Source organism: Sinohyriopsis cumingii, chromosome 1 (assembly GCF_028554795.1).
Source record: "Sinohyriopsis cumingii isolate HCF-2022 chromosome 1, ASM2855479v2, whole genome shotgun sequence".
Lineage (NCBI taxonomy): Eukaryota > Metazoa > Mollusca > Bivalvia > Unionida > Unionidae > Sinohyriopsis > Sinohyriopsis cumingii.
The window spans coordinates 4,874,466-4,896,890 of NC_142961.1; the positions used below are offsets into that span (position 1 = coordinate 4,874,466).

General features: G+C 35.2%; 1 protein-coding gene across 2 annotated transcripts in view; it reads right to left on the minus strand.

Moving 5' to 3' along the window:
• The window catches only part of LOC149806343 (uncharacterized), a 204,096-nt gene that overhangs the window by 41,511 nt on the left and 140,160 nt on the right, over positions 1-22,425 (minus strand). For both annotated transcript variants that reach the window (XM_089951805.1, XM_089951815.1), the window contains 4 exons: positions 20,759-20,913; positions 18,578-18,713; positions 13,056-13,187; positions 6,216-6,315 (listed from right to left, as the gene is read on the minus strand). In XM_089951805.1, coding sequence (XP_089807931.1) covers positions 6,216-6,315; positions 13,056-13,187; positions 18,578-18,713; positions 20,759-20,913 — 523 coding nt within the window. The remainder of the gene's footprint in view (positions 1-6,215; positions 6,316-13,055; positions 13,188-18,577; positions 18,714-20,758; positions 20,914-22,425) is intronic.

A 22,425-nucleotide genomic window follows, 5' to 3' on the forward strand; every position in this document is an offset into this window, starting at 1 on the left:
TGATATTAGTATTGATCCAATGCAATAAGTCTAGCACATGGCATCCTTGCTTCACTGCTGGCAAAAAACCACTCCTGATCATGACTGGGCATGAAAGAAAAGAGTCTGTACATATATGTTTCTATCTGATGGATACTGAATCATGTGTCAGGCAACTAGTACATGCAACCACTCTCCTCACAACACCTAATCCTCTGTTAACAGAGACATGCTGAATCAAACTAAAATTCTTCTAGATTTACTCTAATTAGTATCAAACGAAAGACACTAATCTTAACTGGATGAACCACATCTGATGAAATACACAATGAATTATAAAACTCAAAATAAATTGTTAAGATTCTCAAATTGTAGGTGGTGGTTTATGAGGGGAAAAAATGCCATCAATTTGCTTCTACTCAAACCTCTGTAAAACAGGCAAGACAAAAATAGTTGCAGGAAAGTTTATCAAAAGAAATATTCTATAAATCCTTACAAAACAAACATATACAATTTCCACAGATAATGGTTTTTAATATCCTGAATAAAATGTACAAAAATGTTTCTTGCTGAAATTTGTCCAGCAGTAATGACATAGGTGAAAACACAAAATGCAATTTTTCCAAGAGTAATTCAATACCAAAACCTCAGTTAGTCAAATGGTTGGTCTCACATACAGGCTGATCCAATTTGCCTTCCTGAACTATCTGTGTCACTAAAAAAAATAAGCGTAACATCTCCTTGTGATACTCTCAAAATGAAACCACCACCCCCAATAGCAAAAATCACTGGTCATTCCAATTTTTTAAGAAAAGGATATGCTCTTAATATCAGCACCATCTCCATCCAAACATGACCTGAACCATCTCCATCCAAACATGACCTGAACCATCTCCATCCAAACATGACCTGAACCATCTCCATCCAACCAAGACCTGAACCATCTCCATCCAAACATGACCTGAACCATCTGTATGCAAACATGACCTGAACCATCTCCATCCAAACATGACCTGATCCATCTCCATCCAAACATAACCTGAACCATCTCCATCCAAACATGACCTGAACCATCTCCATCCAAACATGACCTGAACCATCTCCATCCAACCATGACCTGAACCATCTCCATCCAAACATGACCTGAACCATCTCCATCCAACCAAGACCTGAACCATCTCCATCCAAACATGACCTGAACCATCTGTATGCAAACATGACCTGAACCATCTCCATCCAAACATGACCTGATCCATCTCCATCCAAACATAACCTGAACCATCTCCATCCAAACATGACCTGAACCATCTCCATCCAAACATGACCTGAACCATCTCCATCCAACCATGACCTGAACCATCTGTATGCAAACATGACCTGAACCATCTCCATCCAAACATGACCTGAACCATCTCCATCCAAACATGACCTGAACCATCTGTATGCAAACATGACCTGAACCATCTCCATCCAAACATGACCTGATCCATCTCCATCCAAACATAACCTAAACCATCTCCATCCAAACATGACCTGAACCATCTCCATCCAACCATGACCTGAACCATCTGTATGCAAACATGACCTGAACCATCTCCATCCAAACATGACCTGAACCATCTCTATCCAAACATGCCCTGAACCATCTCTATCCAAACATGACCTGAACCATCTCCATCCAAATATGACCTGAACCATCTGTATGCAAACATGACCTGAACCATCTCCATCCAAACATGACCTGAACCATCTCTATCCAAACATGCCCTGAACCATCTCTATCCAAACATGACCTGAACCATCTCCATCCAAACATGACCTGAACCATCTCCATCCAAACATGACCTGAACCATCTCTATCCAAACATGACCTGAACCATCTCTATCCAAACATGACCTGAACCATCTCCATCCAACCATGATCTGAACCATCTCTATCCAAACATGACCTGAACCATCTGTATGCAAACATGACCTGAACCATCTCCATCCAAACATGACCTGAACCATCTCCATCCAAACATGACCTAAACCATTTCCATCCAACCATGTCCTGAACCATCTCCATCCAAACATGACCTGAACCATCTTCATCCAAACATGACCTGAACCATCTCCATCCAACCATGACCTGAACCATCTCCATCCAAACATGACCTGAACCATCTGTATGCAAACATGACCTGAACCATCTCCATCCAAACATGACCTGAACCATCTGTATGCAAACATGACCTGAGCCATCTCCATCCAAACATGACCTGAACCATCTCTATCCAAACATGACCTGAACCATCTCCATTCAAACATGACCTGAACCATCTCCATCCAAACATGACCTGAACCATCTCCATCTAAACATGACCTGAACCATCTGTATGCAAACATGACCTCCGAACATGACCTGAACCATCTCCATCCAAACATGACCTGAACCATCTCCATCCAAACATGACCTGAACCATCTCTATCCTAACATGACCTGAACCATCTCCATCCAACCATGACCTGAACCATCTCCATCTAAACATGACCTGAACCATCTCCATCCAAACATGACCTGAACCATCTCCATCCAACCATGATCTGACCCATCTCCATCCAAACATGACCTGAACCATCTGTATGCAAACATGACCTGAACCATCTCCATCCAAACATGACCTGAACCATCTCCATCCAGACATGACCTGAACCATCTCCATCCAAACATGACCTGAACCATCTCCATCCAAACATGACCTGAACCATCTGTATGCAAACATGACCTGAACCATCTCCATCCAAATATGACCTGAACCATCTCCATCCAACCATGACCTGAACCATCTCCATCCAAACATGACCTGAACCATCTGTATGCAAACATGACCTGAACCATCTCCATCCAAACATGACCTGAACCATCTGTATACAAATATGACCTGAACCATCTCCATCCAAACATGACCTGATCAATATTTTGGATATTGACTTGTGCATGCTTTTTTCCTGTAACCCAATGAAAGAGCAAGATGATACAAACATAAATAGTTTCTCATACAACATTTTACTGACCAAAACTGATGTACTTTGTATTACTATATTTAGTCCAACAATTTTTGCACTTACATACTCGTAAGACCACCCTCTGTTATTTACATTGTGTGATTTGTTTTGAGAGAAAAAAATCCAACAGTTTATTTAGTGACAAAGTAGTCTTTATTACAGTACCGTATTTTCCGGCGTATAAGTCGATACTTTTTGACTTGAAAGTTCGGTCTTCGTCTTATACTCCGAATTGACTTATATATGGATTGTGTCATTGAAATTGCATCGACCTATAAATGGATTACAGTATCCGGTATGCTATTGACATTGCTCTATAATCGGCATAATCGAAAACAGGTCACATAGAAGTACAAATTCATGTTAAATTACTATATCAATAAATTGTCATAAACTAATATGACTGCGTTTATATTTGTAAGTTTTGTCATTATTTATTTTGCATTCTGCATGTTTTTTCTTCTTTCTCAAACATAAAATAAAAGAAAACAATTTACCGTACCGGTAAAAACTTCACCGGGCCACATAGCACACTTACGGTCTATACTCTATAGTGTACTGTATTAATTCAAAGCATATTGTTTGTTCCTAAAAAAAAAAGATATGAAATAACTGGTCCATTAATATTTGATTTTCCAGTATAATGTTGGACACACGTGAGCAATTACCGGCATAGCTTTTTAATTGATCCAATTGATCCTACAAAGGGATGTAATCCATATTAACTCGAGAGTTCTATGATTATTTATAAAATAATGTAGATCATGCATTCTACTGAATCCCCCAAATCATATGTTTCTAATTGTATTTGACAAAGTTTCTCAAATAAATTAGGTTTAAACTACACTAAAATCAGATATATGGATGGACTACCAGTACTCATGGATCATCAGTGATCCATGATTTTTAGTTTCGCAATTCAGTTTAAAGCAAATTGTAATGTCAACACTTCACCTATATTCATTCTTAACCAGCTGATGATTCGGTGTCTCTCTTTGATTATACCGGTTGTTGATAAATTGGTCTTTGGTTTCCAACAACAATCAAAGTCAGTTGCCGCAACTGTTTAGACCTTGATATTGGCTTTAGCTACCGATACTAGTTACCATATTGCTGGTACCCCATTGTTCTTTATCATTAATCCGCATCAATTACGCTACCCGTTTTTAATATCAATGGGATTAAGTACAGCAGGAAATGATGCCCACTCCCTTCTCTAGATGTAAATAATGAATTTAGCCATGGGCATTGTTTTCATTGCTATAGTACGGGCACATTTTAATGAGTTCGGTATATTTTGATCAATCTTTTCATAGCATGCATAGCCACGTGGCTCTTGTTGCAATGGATATCATAATTAAAACAAATATGGTTTAAACTAAACTAAAATCAGATATATTGTGAGCGCGCGCGTGCTTGTGTGTGCACACACGAGAGAGAGAGAGAGAGAGAGAGAGAGAGAGAGAGAGAGAGAGAGAGTGAGAGATGAAAAAAATTGTCCGTGTACAAGATCGTTCTTTTATTCAGGGCGGTTTTTATTTGTAGCTTTTGCAAAGAGAAAAAAGATGGTATTTTGAGTTACCTGATGATTGTGATAATCCTCATGTATTACGAGCCTACTATATTCCTATATCAATAAACATCTCTAAATCAACAATTCATTCTTGTTTTAATTACGATGTACATTGTCACAACAACCACATGGCTATGCAGTGTTATTTACACGGTAATTAAACATGCTTAGCGCTTTGGCTATAACTGAAACCAGACTGAGGGCAAGAATCGACAGAAAGGTCAAATCAGCGAGGCTGCCAGTAGGGAAATGAGGCTTATTTTAGGGAAATGAAAATCTGTCAACATTTTGTTGAAGTCATTGTCCATACAAAATTTGTTATAAGGACAAGAGATCATACCCATTACTTTGTATTCGAACTTGCCGATAAAGATAATAGTAGGGTATAGCACTGAATAGATTAGTAATAAAATGTTAATTATATCCAAGTCCAAACAGAACAAACACTTAAAAAATAGTATATATATATATATATATATATATATATATATATATATATATATATATATATATATATATATATATATATATATATATATATATACATACATATACACATACATACATACATACATACATATATATATATATATATATATATATATATATATATATATATATATATACGAATCGATTTAATGGAGTCCGTGACTTTCAAACTTGCGATAGAAAATGACAAGTTTGTATCAGTTACGTTCGTAACTACAGGTAATAAAATGAACTACAACATGGATGTGCTTTCAATTATAATAAGACAAGCATGGACTGTTTATTCAGCTGTGTCAATTGATAACAAAATATAGCAGTTCAGAAGTAAAAGCACAAGCATGTTAGCATCGGTAATGCAATTTCACGATTGCCGGTAATATGGAATATCATACAACGATACCATCAATATTCATGCAACCGGAAGTTACTACCAGTAGCATAAAATACAAAGCCAAGTTATTGACCTGGTCTCGTCTTATACTCCGAATCGACTTATATATGGACGAAGGATGGAAAATTTACAAAATTGGTCAATTCAACTTATACTCCGCATCGACTTATACGCCGGAAAATACGGTATGTGCCTTGTGAAGGCTTGCATATTAGATACAAATTGGTATCAAAGTTGTAAATTTATTGCCTTATTAGCTGGGAAGAAAATATAACTCTACCATCTGCCAAAATCAGAAATATCACACAATGGCTTGTCTGCCAAAATAAGTTCTACTGAATATAGATCAAATGTGGATCAACATGTAGGACAGATGGGGAAAGAACATACTTGTTCAAAAATCAAACCATATCTATATTGAAAACCGCTATTGCTCAGACCACTCAGAGATCTTCACAGGGAGATTTTAATCTACATTACACACAGACAAATTGAACTGGTCAGTGCTGTATTCTTAAATATGTAAGTACAACAAACTGCTCAATCAGCATTTCCCCAAAATGCGAATTAGGTTTTTATTGCACATTTCAATTTTCAAAATTTATGACAATGTTACGTAGTAAAATCAATACAAAAATGCAACTTCTGTATCACTTGTTACTTGTCTGGTAGAATTTCAAAGTACCTCTTTTCTGTTTACCTGGCAGATTTGTTATGTATCTATTTTCTGCCTACCTGGCAAAATTTCCTGGTATCTGTTTTTGGCCAGATTTTCTTCAAGCTTCCCTGACCAATAGTCAACCTCGCAGAACTGTGCTGTCAGCTCCTGAAGTTTCTTTAACAATGAAAAGAGAAAAAGTTATGTTAGAAAATTGCTGTCATATACAGCTACATGTTTAGATAAAGTCATTGCAAAATAAATATGATAACAAAAAAAAAGAACCCCTCAAAGGAATTGACACTTGTCTGTTCAAAAAGAATTTCTAGATGAAAGGACTATTTTTCTTATCTGAAAGGACCATTTTTCTTTATTGCAGAGTGTTGTCTTGTACATTTTTTGGTGATAAGATTTTAAAATCAGCCAATGTGGAGGCCATACTGGCACAGGTTTCAATCAGGACTAACCAGAGATCATTAGAAGTCTTTTTGTTTAACAAAGCAAATAGGACTAACCAGAGATCATTAGAAGTCTTTTTGTTTAACAAAGCAATTAGGACTAATCAGAGATCATTAGAAGTGTTTTTGTTTAACAAAGCAATTTGGACTAACCAGAGATCATTAGAAGTCTTTTTGTTTAACAAAGCAATTAGGACTAACCAGAGATCATTAGAAGTCCTTTTGTTTAACACAGTTTTCAATTAGGACTAACCAGAGATCATTAGAAGTCTTTTTGTTTAACAGTTTTCAATTAGGACCAACCAGAGATCATTAGAAGTCTTTTTGTTTAACAAAGCAATTCATTCTTCCTCAATTAATGTCTGTAACAATCTAAGATTGTTAAGAATGAATACCACTAAGGTCGTATTTCCATTCAAATGTTATTAATTAGTTGGAAAGCATATCATCTGATATAAAACTAATGGCTGACAGTTTTAGATGACATACTACCTATAAGACATATCTGAAGGCTGTTCCAGTAAAACATATATCGGGGGGGGGGGGGGGGGGAAGGCACTGTCAGATTCAGCCAACCCACAACAGAAGCAATTTTAAAAAAACTATGATCCACTATCATATATGTTTTAATAAAAAAACACTGCTCCCTACTGAATCATACTTTTTAAACATAATTTCTGGCTATGGGTTGGTGTGCAGTAGAAGTGATTTTAATATTGGGTTGTTGACAGAAGTGATTTAAATAACAGCTGGCTGGAGGTAATCTAATGAATTCTTATAGATCATATAATCTACTGCATATTTTTATTTGTATTCATTCATTATAATCAATCTTTTGTCGTTTTGTTTGTTTGTCTGTCAGCCATGTATGTCTCTGATACTGTGAAGTCACAAATTTTCATGGTGGCTTATTATCTCAGAAAAGGTTGTTCTATCCAAGCTTGTATCTCATCTGAATTCAAACAGTCTTTTTAGCAATGTACATATCGCCCTTGCCACAGTACTGAAACTACTCTTCTTAGCAATGTACAATCTGCATATCGCCCTTGCCATAGTACTGAAGCTACTCTTCTAAAAGTAGTTAATGACATTCTCTCTGCTTTGGATAGCGGAAAGATTACAGTCCTCACCCTCCTTGATTTGTCTGCAGCATTTGACACAATAGACCATGCTATATTACTTCACTGTCTCCAGCATGTATTTGGCATTCATGATACAGCCTTACTATGGTTCAAGTCCTACTTGGTCAATGGGACACAAATTGTGTCTGCAAATGGAATACACTCCAGCCCAGTTGATCTATGTTGTGGTGTTCCACAGGGGTCTGTTCTTGGACCTGTTCTCTTCATTCTAAACACTCAGCCACTCTCAAATGTCATAGATCATTGATCCAGTGTCTCACCAATTGTACGCTTATGACACCCAAATATACAAATCTAGCCACCCAACTGAAGTTCATGCTACCATCCAAGGTATAGAGAGGTGCATTTCTGATGTGAAATCATGGATGTCATGTAACAAGCTGCAGATGAATGATGATAAAACTGATGCCATTCTGATCACAACACAAAGACTTTCTCATTCACATCAATTACCTCAAACAATATATATCAGCAACACCAACATTAAATTCACACAATCAGTATGAAACCTAGGTGTTAATCTGGACAGTACTCTCACATTGCACCAACATGTCATGAACATATGCAAGGCTGCATATCTTGAGCTGAGACGCATCAGCTCCATTCGCAAATATCTTTCAGTTGATGCCACTAAAACACTTGTGTGTTCATTAGTACTTTCAAGACTAGACTAATGTAACTCAATTGTGTCTGGTTCATCTCAATATCTACTCCAGAAACTTCAAAACATAGCTGCTCAGATCATACTTTGAGTACCACAATCAGAGTACACCTCCCTGCTGCTCTGTACCCTACATTGGCTATCCATTCGATCCAGAATCACAAAACTTGTTCTCTGTGCTAAGTTTCATTGACGGACTCTAGTCCAACATACCTATCTGACCTCACCCATGCGTACACAACAGCAAGATACTTATGCTCCTCTTCCGACAATCATATACTCATTATTCCCACTAAAAAAACAGTCATATGGACAGCATTCTTTTGCATACCAGGGCTGAGCAACGTGGAATGAATTGCCCACTGAACTTAGACACAAAGACACAGTGATAGCATTCAAGAGTGATCTCAGAACTCACTTATTTCAACTGCAAGAACAAACTTAAAGACAATAATGTTTCCTACCTTAAATATTCTCAGCATGTTTTTTATGTTTTCTAATTTCATTGTGTTTGTTTTTGTAATCATATCATTATATATGTTTTTTATGTTATAGGTGCTGTCTAATGTTGTAAAGTGCTAAGAGCTTTTAAAGATTAGGTGCTATACAAAGTCCTCATTATTATTATTATTATTATTATTATTATGTCATTGATCAGTCCCTTAAAACCTACTAATGTAACGTCCATGAATACAGATTTTATAATAGGGATTTCTATTCTAATATAGAAATCATGAATTTGAATCCTTACTAAACTGTGTGTTTACTAAATTGATCACTATGTTTTGCTATTTTTCATTGTTCTCGGGCATGCTGCTTTTGATTAGAATAATAGTTAAATCTTGTATTGCTTTAAATGTGTGGTCAGATGCTATGATTCCTTGTTATTATTTTTTTCAATAAATGTTTTGGTAAACTTAGAATACATGACTTTTCAATAAATATTTTGGTAAACTTATAATACGTAATTTGTCAGAAAGAAAAAAAACAATAATGCATGTGGAAGTGATGTTGCATTATTTCTGCCTACTTTTACACTATGTCATTTCTTGTAAGAACATATTTCAGTTACCGATGACTTATTTTTATGCTTGTTTCAAGACTAATATAAAGTTTAAAAAACAAAAGAAAAATAGCAAGTCAAACATTTTTATATCATTAATTAGATTTTTAATAATGGATGAAAGTCATGAATTTTTTTTTCCAGTGTACATGTACTTCTAAAATCAATGTCATTGCAGTTAACTGTATTGTCAACAGCATCATCATCATCACTGATGGCCTAGCATTAACACTCTGCACTTTCAATCCAGTTGTCACAGGTTCTATCTTCCACTTCTAGTCTTTCATATGAGACTTATACCTATGGCATGAGGGGCTTTCATGGCAGTGGTACAAGATGCTTGTCTTGTGATTACTTGCCTCCAATGTGTAAATGAGAATGTTGTCAGTTACGTGTGGAAGGACAGTAGTTCTACATAAGTAGTGTTCGGTGTCTCAAAAGTACTTGGATTTTCTTCAACATTAAAACTGGTTGCCATATAAAGATTCTCTTCATCTGAAAATGGTGTAAAGGCCATAATAATGTACTGAAACCCAAGATCTCATGTCTAAATGTCTTTGGCTGTTGGAGATAAACGTCAAATCAACTGAAGCTCCATGTGCCCAAGTGTACTAAAGTGCACGGTTTTACATCATGTGCACATCTCTCAGAGTGAGTTTTTGTCACAGATCAACCAATTTGGGTTGGTTGTCTTTCGGGGTTCTTCCTCCATCTAATATATTGTTTAAAAAAACCCAACCCAAAACAAATCAAACCAAACTAAATCAACCAAATAATCAACTGTGGCAACAACAGAAAAGGTACTAGTCTATCATTTTTGCCAAAGCTGTATGGGTTTATAAATTTTGACTCTAGTAATTTTTGTAGACCTTTGAATCTCATCAATTATGCCTTTCTTACCAAAAAGTCATCATCAGTTTGAACAAATGGATTTTTCATGGTGAATATGTGAGATGGAGAAGTCTTAAGCAATCCTGCATCACATGCTGCCAAAAAGTTAACATCTGAGCTCACTTAGAGTTTCTCTAACAATGTACATTGTTCCAACTAGAACTGTTATAACTTATTCAAGCTATTTAATATTCACCGATATCTGGAGATATACATCTTAATAAATATTTGTAACAAAGTATAAGAATGCATGAATTCCATCACGAAATGCACTTTTAAAGTTAAAAGTTTCAGAAAAACTGCAAACTGCGCAAAGTACGTTTTATATCCGCGACGTTAAGTAATTTGCAGAACGCGTATCACTGCTTTAAAAGTACGAGAATTCTTACAAATTACATGCACTTTCGTGTACTTGCATCATTTTCCGAAACTGTTTTATTCACATGACGTGATTTTAAATATATATTCATTTTATTTTCTGACAATCCCACCAGCAATTTCTCATTTGGTTAACACAACCCACAATAGAAGTGATTTTCCTAACCAACCTTCCACTGTCAGAATCAAAATAGTTTGAAACACAACCTCCTACAGAAGATTTTTTTAAGTGCCATCCATGGGGGGGGGATATATGTTTTACTGGAACAGCCCTGAGACAAAAGATCCAAGTCAGCCTGACATCACTCATCTAGCTTACGTAACTCAACAGCTGACCACTTCACAAAACAGGCTAATGCATTATCATAAGAACACAACCTCTACGTAAACTATAGTCATTATTAACATGCACCATCTCTCGTACATAATCAAAGTCATCCAAGAACTTAATGAAATTAGCCAACAAAGATTTAACTGTGGTCTACCAAATCACATGGCTTTCACTGAAATGATAATTTACAGGGGGCTTTATCTGTTTAGGCCATGGGTTTCTCTACTCTTGGTAATGAAACTGGGAAAGATTTAAGGAGAATAACATAATGCAGCATTTTTTAAAATCAAAATCTAAAGGAACAAAAGACAAATTTAAAAAAAAAAATGTTAGCAATGACATTGAATATGAAATACTATAACATAATGCACAGTATACCTCAACAAAACTGACAGTCCATTAATGGAATTGGTGCTCTACTTACCAAAAAGAATTTCCTGCAATTCAAGATAATAACCTTTCCTCTCTTTAACTGCTGAGCACTGAAACCATCTCTGATACTCTTGATTGATATAACTGACCAATGTAGTGGCCATAACATACTGACAACAAGTTTATATAATTGACCAATGTAGTGGCCATAACATAATAAAAATGTTACTATTGTCATTTAGGACCAAGTTGATTTTCTGATGTCTTTTTGGATGAAAACCCAGTTTCAAGAAGACCATCCACTCTGGAGAAGTAGTGATACCAGAATTTTCAAGATGGTAGTTGTGCAGGCCATAATGCATGTAAGATCTGCATCATTTTTATCTAGGATACAACTGAAATCATTTAGTCAAAACACTATCTCAAAATGATCATCCATGCAGGAGTTGTAAAAATATTCTGAGGATGGCCATCTGGCAGTCCACTGGATGTCAGATCAGCAACATTTTCATTTAGGACCAACTAGACATCATGAGAAGCCTTTAAGTGAAAATCCCATGCTGCTATGGCTTTCTATTCAGATGAAGTAGCAATACCAAGATATTCAAGATAGCTGCTGTGACGACCCTATTGGGTGTCAGATTATTACCATTTTCATTTAGGAGCAAGCAGACTTGACATGAAGATTTAAGTCTAATTACCAAGTTTACTGAAAATCAGATAAAAACTAAAATTTTAGACTTGTAACAGGCTGTGCCATTCAGATGCAACATCACTGGACAAATCACACATAAGATTGAGTCTGATTTGCCAGTCTTACCATGGAAGTAATTTTGCAAAACATTACCACTGAGGTCTACAGGAACTGAATTAGATGCACCTGCAGATTTAGGTCTATACTGCTCTCTTACTGGCTACCCCAGAAACTGGCCAAAATCTCAATCTAAAAATATTTGGTTTAGGGAAGTCTCAGAGTAATATATATTTCTGTTTACTCCATTATCATTTTTATGAAAGAAATTAATGGAGGACAATTATATGTTAGATTTCTCTTATGTTTATAATGATCATGATTTATGATAGATTCTCAAAGCCAGACTGTCCCATATAATTGGGGAGATAACTGCCTGGAAATCACAAAACTCTTTAGCTTAGATTTTGTTTCAACCAATGACAAATGATGTTCCAATTCAAAGGTCATTTCTGAATGGCTATCTACGGAAACTCAATCTCACAATGATGTACTGAGTTTTATGCCTCCAGGCCAGATTTGAAATAGCCTAATGTACTGGAAAATCAAGGTCTACTCTATTCATGCAACTGATATTTCAAGCAGACAGTATAGATCCTTATCTGCTGGCACATTATACAATGCTTACTCTGGGTCTATGGTGTCTGTAGTTGTGTTCTCTTGACACATAACAGCTGTTCCATTTAAACACACATTACCTTGGGAAGGTACCATTAAAAAAACATAAGCTACATAACTTGGACTATTCAATGAATTCATATAAAAATTATACAAAATTCAAAATTGCATCTATTAGTTACTAGTTCACATTAAATGTGCCTTCCATGTATATTTCACTAAACAGTCCTAAGTAAATACAGTATATTATACCTGAAACTGCTTTTCCAGTCTAAAATTGCTCTGAAGGTGCATGTGATATTGGTCTAACTGTCTGCTTTCAACCTCTCCCTCTTGGGTATGAAAAGCCACTGCCAAGATCTCATGGATGTATTCATACTGTATCTGTAATGCAGAAATAACTTTTTTGTATAAAGATTTGGGATATAGGCCATCTTAAAATCAGATAGACTACAATGCATCAATCACAATCATTGTGGAACATATCAAGTTTTTTAAATGCTTCCATTACAATATACATACTTGATTATAAGTTGAATCAAACAATAAATAATAAAGACCTGATCTGTCCTTGCATAATGTACCAACAGATCAGGGTCTATGATGTGTTCTACTGATTACTCTTAAGAAACTTCATTGACCTAGATATCACTGTGCATTATGCAATGGCAGATCTGAGACTGTGCAGTTTGCAGTCGGACTTTATTTATAAGCAAGTATATACAGTACTTTTACTTACTTTGGTCTTGAACTGCTCTTCTGAATACGTTTGTAATTTGATATGTGACAATAGCTACACTTTGTATCAGAAATGAACTAATGAATCAGGTACCCCATATCTCATTCATTTTAAAATGCCTACAAATGCCTGCATCAATAATTTCCTGTTCACATCTACGGGGAAACCCAGCTACAATGCTATGACATAAGTCCCAAATTTAAATTACCTCTTCACCAATTTATCCTGACTGATATTTGTTTTGCTTCAGAATTATTTTACACAATGAAAGCGAGCTGCATTTGCTAACCTGATATGATGTACCATATTCTGCAAGAAATAAGATCAGCATTCATAAAATGAATAGAGATGTCAGAAGTTTCCATTTGTGAATGTTCACCTCATATCTGTCAACACAACATCACTAGGCTTTATTATTAGCTTCTAATTTTTGAAAGACCATACCTATTTATGAAAAAAAAAGCTGATAATAATCACCTCATTTTCATTTAAAAACCATCAACAATAAAGATAATAATTATGTTTTGTCTTTGTCATCAATGCATCATATACAGTTGTTGATCTCTTCTAGTAAAACAACAGACAATCAAAACTTGCTCAATCAACTAGTATACACACCCAGGTACCAAATAATGCTATTGTTGAATTAAGTCTATTAATAGATTTGAATAATTTATTAATTTACCCACCTAACTGCCAATAATCACAATTAATTCCACAGTGGATGATTGTTCCAACTATCATGCACTCCATTATTTATAAAACATAAAAATATCCCAAAACAAAAGGTTCCTTTATGCACACTTGCATAGCCATGTTGTGAGCTGATCACCATATGTGACCAACTGACTGAAAGCTGAAACCGCTCCGGTGGCCTAGTGGTTAGAGCGTCCGCCCCAGATGCGGGAGGTCATGGGTTCGAACCTTGGCCGAGTCATACCAAAGACTTCTAAAAATGGTGCTAACAGCTGCATTAAGAGGTTAGTGTTAGGACTGGTTGGCCTGGTGTCAGGATAATGTGACTGGATGGGGCATCATGCTAAATGTCTGCAGCATGATGACCCAGTGCTAGACATCACTTTAAATGGCCACACTGCAGACATCATAGTGATATGACTGGAAAATTGTTCAAGCTACGTTAAAAATCAAAATCAGACACCCACACCCACTGGCAGATGAAAACAAATATGTTCTCTGATAAGCAATAAACACTCTCATTGATGTTATCCCTAAGTAAGTAGAATGAGATATTTCTGTATGTATAAAGCAGAAATCCAGAACATTTGTCGACTGTTGTCTTACAGATGTTAGAATCAGTTTTGGTAATTGCTAAATATATGTAAATTCATATTACTTTGTAAAGTTAGTTCCATAAATGAAAATATATCTGTGCATTATGTCTTTCATTTATGTTCTGAAGTGACCTAGCTTATATGGCTATACCAATATCCTTAAAATCTAACTTGATCCTTTTCCTAATATACTGTCTGAAATGTAGGCATCATCTTCAGACTGCTCTGATATACAAGGACAATTTCAATTAGGTACATGTACTCTCACCGGACACCTTGACTTTGGAACAAGACAATTAAAGTTGCTGGGATGAGACTATAAGAACACCTGGTAGCAGGCTCCGAGTGGCCAAATGGTCTAAAGCGCTCTCTGTTACGGATCATTGCCATCTCACCTCTGTCTGCGCGAGTTCCATCTCAGATTCAGCCAATGTGGGTATGTGAGAAAGATTGCCAGTAGCTTCTCGTGGGTCAGTGGTTCTTTCTGGCATTTTCCCGGTTCTTCCCCCAACATTAATACTTGCGGCCATGTATAGCCTATCGTGTGCTGAAAAATGGCATTATACCCTACAACAACAACTACAACAACACCTGGTAGCAGCAAGGGGAAGTAATCACATACAGATTTAACCTTTTGTTTATATGATATAGTCAGAAAAGACAAAGTTCATCTTTTAAGAAGTGCTTGATTCAGTGGGTAGCAGGCTTATTTCCCTAACATTAATGTGATTGGGAAACTTTCGAAGGAAAAACAGTCAAGTGTAACTTATGCAATATGAATAGATTTGTGATGGAATTTTTTTCCATTTTATAAACAGAATTATGGAGCAATTCTGAAAATTAATGACTGGTTGGCACATCTATTAAAATTTCATTTTATCTGCACCTCTTCTTTCTGTGGTACCTTGCATCTATTTTGAGCAAATTCTGCAATGGATGAAAAACGTTCTTCCCTATCTTGGGCTGGATGTGAAGATCTAATCAGATGTATTAAGAATAATGTTTCGAGACAGCCAATCCCCTGGCATAACAGTTCCCAAGGATTGGGCCTCATATCCTTTCAGCACATGTGGGGAAGATTAGTTTTCTCAATTTCCCAACCCACACTTTAATGTATACAAGAACAAATCTTGACTTCATGCCATATTATTAAGACTTAACAGAAAGAATGAATGTAGCATCTGAGGTAAATGTTGTAGTTGACATGATTTTACATGTAACTATTAACTCCTTAACAGAGTTATCTCATACATATGAATGTTGACATGATTTTACATGTAACTATTAACTCCTTAATAGAGTTATCTCATAAAGATGAATGCAGCATCTGAGGTAAATATTGTAGTTGACATGATTTTACATGTAACTATTAACTCCTTAATAGAGTTATCTCATAAAGATGAATGCAGCATCTGTGGTAAATGTTGTAGGTGACATGATTTTACATGTAACTATTAACTCCTTAATAGAGTTATCTCATAAAGATGAATGTAGCATCTGTGGTAATAGTTGACATGATTTTACATGTAACTATTAACTCCTTAATAGAGTTATCTCATACAGATGAATGCAGCATCTGAGGTAAATGTTGTAGTTGACATGATTTTACATGTAACTATTGACTCCTTAATAGAGTTATCTCATAAAGATGAATGCAGCATCTGTGGTAAATGTTGTAGTTGACATGATTTTACATGCAACTATTACTCCTTAATAGAGTTATCTCATAAAGATGAATGTAGCATCTGTGGTAAATGTTGTAGCTGACATGAATTTACATGTAACTATTAACTTCTTAATAGAGTTATCTCATAAAGATGAATGTAGCATCTGTGGTAAATGTTGTAGTTGACATGATTTTACATGTAACTATTACTCCTTAATAGAGTTATCTCATAAAGATGAATGTAGCATCTGTGGTAAATGTTGTAGTTGACATGATTTTACATGTAACAATTAACTTCTTAATAGAGTTATCTCATAAAGATGAATGCAGCATCTGAGGTAAATGTTGTAGTTGACATGATTTTACATGTAACTATTGACTCCTTAATACAGTTATCTCAAACAGATGAATGTTGACATGATTTTACATGTAACTATTAACTCCTTAATAGAGTTATCTCATACAGATGAATGCAGCATCTGAGGTAAATGTTGTAGTTGACATGATTTTACATGTAACTATTGACTCCTTAATACAGTTATCTCAAACAGATGAATGTTGACATGATTTTACATGTAACTATTAACTCCTTAATAGAGTTATCTCATAAAGATGAATGCAGCATCTGTGGTAAATGTTGTAGTTGACATGATTTTACATGCAACTATTACTCCTTAATAGAGTTATCTCACAAAGATGAATGTAGCATCTGTGGTAAATGTTGTAGCTGACATGAATTTACATGTAACTATTAACTTCTTAATAGAGTTATCTCATAAAGATGAATGTAGCATCTGTGGTAAATGTTGTAGTTGACATGATTTTACATGTAACTATTACTCCTTAATAGAGTTATCTCATAAAGATGAATGTAGCATCTGTGGTAAATGTTGTAGTTGACGTGATTTTACATGTAACTATTAACTTCTTAATAGAGTTATCTCATAAAGATGAATGCAGCATCTGAGGTAAATGTTGTAGTTGACATGATTTTACATGTAACTATTAACTCCTTAATAGAGTTATCTCATAAAGATGAATGCAGCATCTGTGGTAAATGTTGTAGTTGACATGATTTTACATGCAACTATTACTCCTTAATAGAGTTATCTCATAAAGATGAATGTAGCATCTGTGGTAAATGTTGTAGCTGACATGATTTTACATGTAACTATTAACTTCTTAATAGAGTTATCTCATAAAGATGAATGTAGCATCTGTGGTAAATGTTGTAGTTGACATGATTTTACATGTAACTATTACTCCTTAATAGAGTTATCTCATAAAGATGAATGTAGCATCTGTGGTAAATGTTGTAGTTGACATGATTTTACATGTAACTATTAACTCCTTAATAGAGTTATCTCATAAAGATGAATGTAGCATCTGTGGTAAATGTTGTAGTTGACGTGATTTTACATGTAACTATTAACTTCTTAATAGAGTTATCTCATAAAGATGAATGCAGCATCTGTGGTAAATGTTGTAGTTGACATGATTTTACATGTAACTATTAACTTCTTAATAGAGTTATCTCATAAAGATGAATGTTGACATGATTTTACATGTAACTATTAACTCCTTAATAGAGTTATCTCATACAGATGAATGCAGCATCTGTGGTAAATGTCGTAGTTGACATGATTTTACATGTAACTATTAACTCCTTAATAGAGTTATCTCATATAGATGAATGTAGCATCTGTGGTAAATGTTGTAGTTGACATGATTTTACATGTAACTATTAACTTCTTAATAGTTATCTCATAAAGATGAATGCAGCATCTGAGGTAAATGTTGTAGCTGACATGATTTTACATGTAACTATTAACTCCTTAATAAAGTTATCTCATAAAGATGAATGTTGACATGATTTTACATGTAACTATTAACTCCTTAATAGAGTTATCTCATACAGATGAATGCAGCATTAGAGGTAAATGTTGTAGTTGACATGATTTTACATGTAACTATTAACTCCTTAACAGAGTTATCTCATAAAGAGTAATATTTAAAAGATTTTTTTTTAGTGGACGAAAGTAATTTGTTTTACTTTACCTTTAAGATTCTATCTCACCTGTGTTTGTACGAAGTTGGTCCTCTGGTAACGCATCTCTACAATGCACTTGAACACATCAATATAGTCTTCTACCTTTGCTTGCTTCAGAAGGTAGTCAAGCACAATCAGGGTACCTGTGCGGCCTATTCCAGCACTGAAAATTACAATATGCATATGTCACACTTTATAACACAATTCCTGCTGAGATATAAATTTATTATCTATTGATAGCATACTGCCATGATTGTCATCATCAAAAAATATTGTCATCAAAATCATTAGGTCAAACAATAAGTAACATATATACTCATGTACTGGTTGAATCAAATGCAAACAACATATACCTTGATCTGCCATCACATAATGCGCCAACAGATCAGGGTCTCTATTGTTTCTTTAACTGATTACTCCGAACAAACTGCACAGACCCAGATCTATTGATGTATTATGCAATGACCAAATGGGTCTGTGCAGTTTTAAGATGGACTTGATTTAAAAGTGAGTATGGTGTATATAGTAGTAGTAACATTGGGATAAAATGATTCAATATCTGAGTGGACCACAAACTTATAAACACAAATGTACAGAGTAGTAAGAAACATGAAAACATCTTTGGATTATACAATGGCAGATCAGGATCTCTGTTGCTTGTGTATGTGTGTTATTTGGATTTTTAACCTAACTTTAATTTTTTTTCAATCATATTGCTACAGTGTCTGCAGTGTGGCAGTTTAGAGTGATGTCTAGCAATGGGGCATAATGCCGCACACACGTAGCATCACGTCCCACCCAGTCACATTATCCTGACTCCAGGCCAACCAGTCCTAACATTAACTTCTTAATGCTGAGCACCTAGTGAGGCAGCTGTTAGTGCCATTTTGTATAAGTCTTTGGTGATTCAGTTGGGGTTTGAACCTGCGACCTCCCGCATCCAAGGTGGATGCTCTAACCACTAGGCCACCATAAAGGTTATGTTGCTTGCAGTTTTACTGGACCTATAAGTGAGTGTATATGAGACACAACTAATTCTTGACCTATAAGTGATTATATATGAGACACAACTAATTCTTGACCTATAAGTGAGTATATATGAGACACAACTAAGTCTTGACCTATAAGTGAGTATATAGGAGACACAACTAAGTCTTGACCTATAAGTGAGTATATATGAGACACAACTAAGTCTTGACCTATAAGTGAGTATATACGAGACACAACTAATTCTTAGTTTAACTTAACATGATTAAAAGGTTATAAACATTATAGAAAGTAAACAAGATGTCTTGACTATAACAAGCAATGACTGGACATGAGATTTGTTTTTTCCATGAATTTGGGATAAAACCATTCTTTTTTTTAACTGTTGAGTGTCTAAACATCTTTTGATATTTGTTTGTAAAAAGATTTTAAAATTAGCCAGATGACAGACAACAGATGACAGACGACAGATAAGAAGTTATCCCATAGGCTCTTTCGCTCAATGACCAGTAGAGTTATGGATTGTGACAGAAAACATGTATTTAACAGCTATATTCAACAGCAGCACTTAATTAAATAAATATAATAAGCATACTTTATGGTATGTATGTACATCATGTATCTAGGTGAAGGGAGGAGAGAAAAATAAAACAAGCCAGCATTAAGGAGTTATCATCTTCACTTGCAGAATAATGTTGCTCCATGGTCTTCACTATCTGAAAGTCTTTTGGGGGTGGGGGGTTCTACAAAGAATCCTGAGTGTAACTTATCATGTAACAATCTGAATCATAAGTGCTATGTGCAGACATTTACTGGAACGCTCTGAAAAGACTATGACCTCTTCACCTCAAACTCTTATCTTTTGTACCTGCAAACAGCAAACCATGCATGATACCTACATTTAGTTCCAACTCACATAAATATTCTTAACTGGCTGAATGTCCTTATTTCTATTCTATCCTATGAAGTTCACTTTGAAGCAAATTCAAAATTCTGACTTTAAGTTCTAAAATTTACATTGATGACTCTAAAGGGGCAATGCAGTTGCCCTGAGTGGACCTCTCAGTGGAGATATTTTTTTTATAGATAGCCACTTAATCTTGCCTGTGCAAGAAGTACCAGCATCAAATCTTGGACCAAAAAGTGTTACAAGGTAAGTTTGTTAAAACTACTCTACACAGGTAACCATGATTACCTTGAGGCCTGGAAAGTGATACTCACCTACAGTGGATAGCATTTGGTCCCATGTGATCACTTTGAGTGGACAGGATCTTTTCTCTAAAGTCTAAAAGTGACTCATGGTCAGAGGGTACTCCACGATCAGGCCAACTGGTATAATGGAAATGGTGTACTATCTTCATCTGAGAGTTTTTATGCTGCAATATACAATGCAATAATCTCGGCATCACCAAGACAGATAAGCAGGCATTCATCCCTGAATAGCAAAATATAAAATCTGTCTATATTAACTGACTGTCTTACATTTCATTCAGAAAGAAAGAAACAAGAAAATACTTGTGGATCTTTTGATGACCAAACTACTTCTGTACCATCACTATGTTAATAAAATGGCCATTCTTTGCTCTTTATAATTAATCTACACTGTTTAAAAAAAAAAACTAGAGAAAAATTTCATTTCTGAAGTTGTCATGTAAAATGTTTTGTTGTTCCATTTGTGCAAAAAAAGGAGCTAAGATTGAGTTGATACTGATAATGCTTGCCATTTATTAAAAAAAAAATTCAAAATGGTGAGACAAAAAGCTATTGTGTTTCTTCTTTATTAATTTATTCAATTTAAAGTATTTGTTTTTCATGTGTTGGTGGAAAATGATTCTCTTCATATAATCCTTTAGGAAGAAATCTGGGAAATTTTATCAGTAATTTTTCACGAATGCAAGATATGTTGCATCATCAAAATAAAATGATGGATTGTCTTTACATTCATCAATTGCAGAGTAAAATAAATGCACATTCGGAGTTGTAAATTGATAATAAAAAACTGGATTAAATTTTGCATACCCTTTTAGCCCATTTACCTGGGGATTTTTTTATGAATACAATCTTTCCTCAAATTTTACATGCTTCAATAAAGCTGACACCATTCTGTTTGACCTTGTTCAAATTTTCTTTAATCTGAGTACCTCCAATGCTTTAATCTGAGTACCTCCAATGCTTTAATCTGAGTACCTCCAATGCTTTAATCTGAGTACCTCCAATGCTTTAGTGTGAGTACCTCCAATGCTTTAGTGTGATCACTATAACAAACATACCATTTATACTTGATTCTAAGTTGGGTTCAACTGTAAAAAGCCCCAAAACAACAAAGATCATAATCTGCCATCAAACAATGCACTAGCAGGTCAGGGTCTATGTTGTTTCTTCTATTAATTACTAACATGAAATATACAGACTCAGATCTACCAGCACATTATGAAATGCAGATCTGGGTCTATGCAGCTGGACCTAACCTATAAGTGAGTATATACAGTAACTTGGGCCCAAGAGGTCACCTGAATTAGCCACTACAGCCGAGTCCTCAAAACATTCATGCAGTTCACTCTTCTAATATAGTCCTCTTAGCACCTATCAGACTAGAGTAGCTATGGCAACCAACTTGTGAAGTTCAGTGGCCTGGATAATCTGGTTAGACATTGTGAGCAGAAATCATTTGAGTGGAGTATAACTGTCAAAGATCACACAAAGGTGAAGGTTTTAGTTATGGCAAATTGAAGAGTCATTATACTGTACCAAAACTTAAATTATTTGTAATAGTATACATTACTCTTTCTCAAACAACTGACAACATTAATCATTTGCTTTAACCTCAGACCTGCCTTTAATATTTACAGCTGAAATTCTCTACATCATCTCACCATGTACTGCAAAGT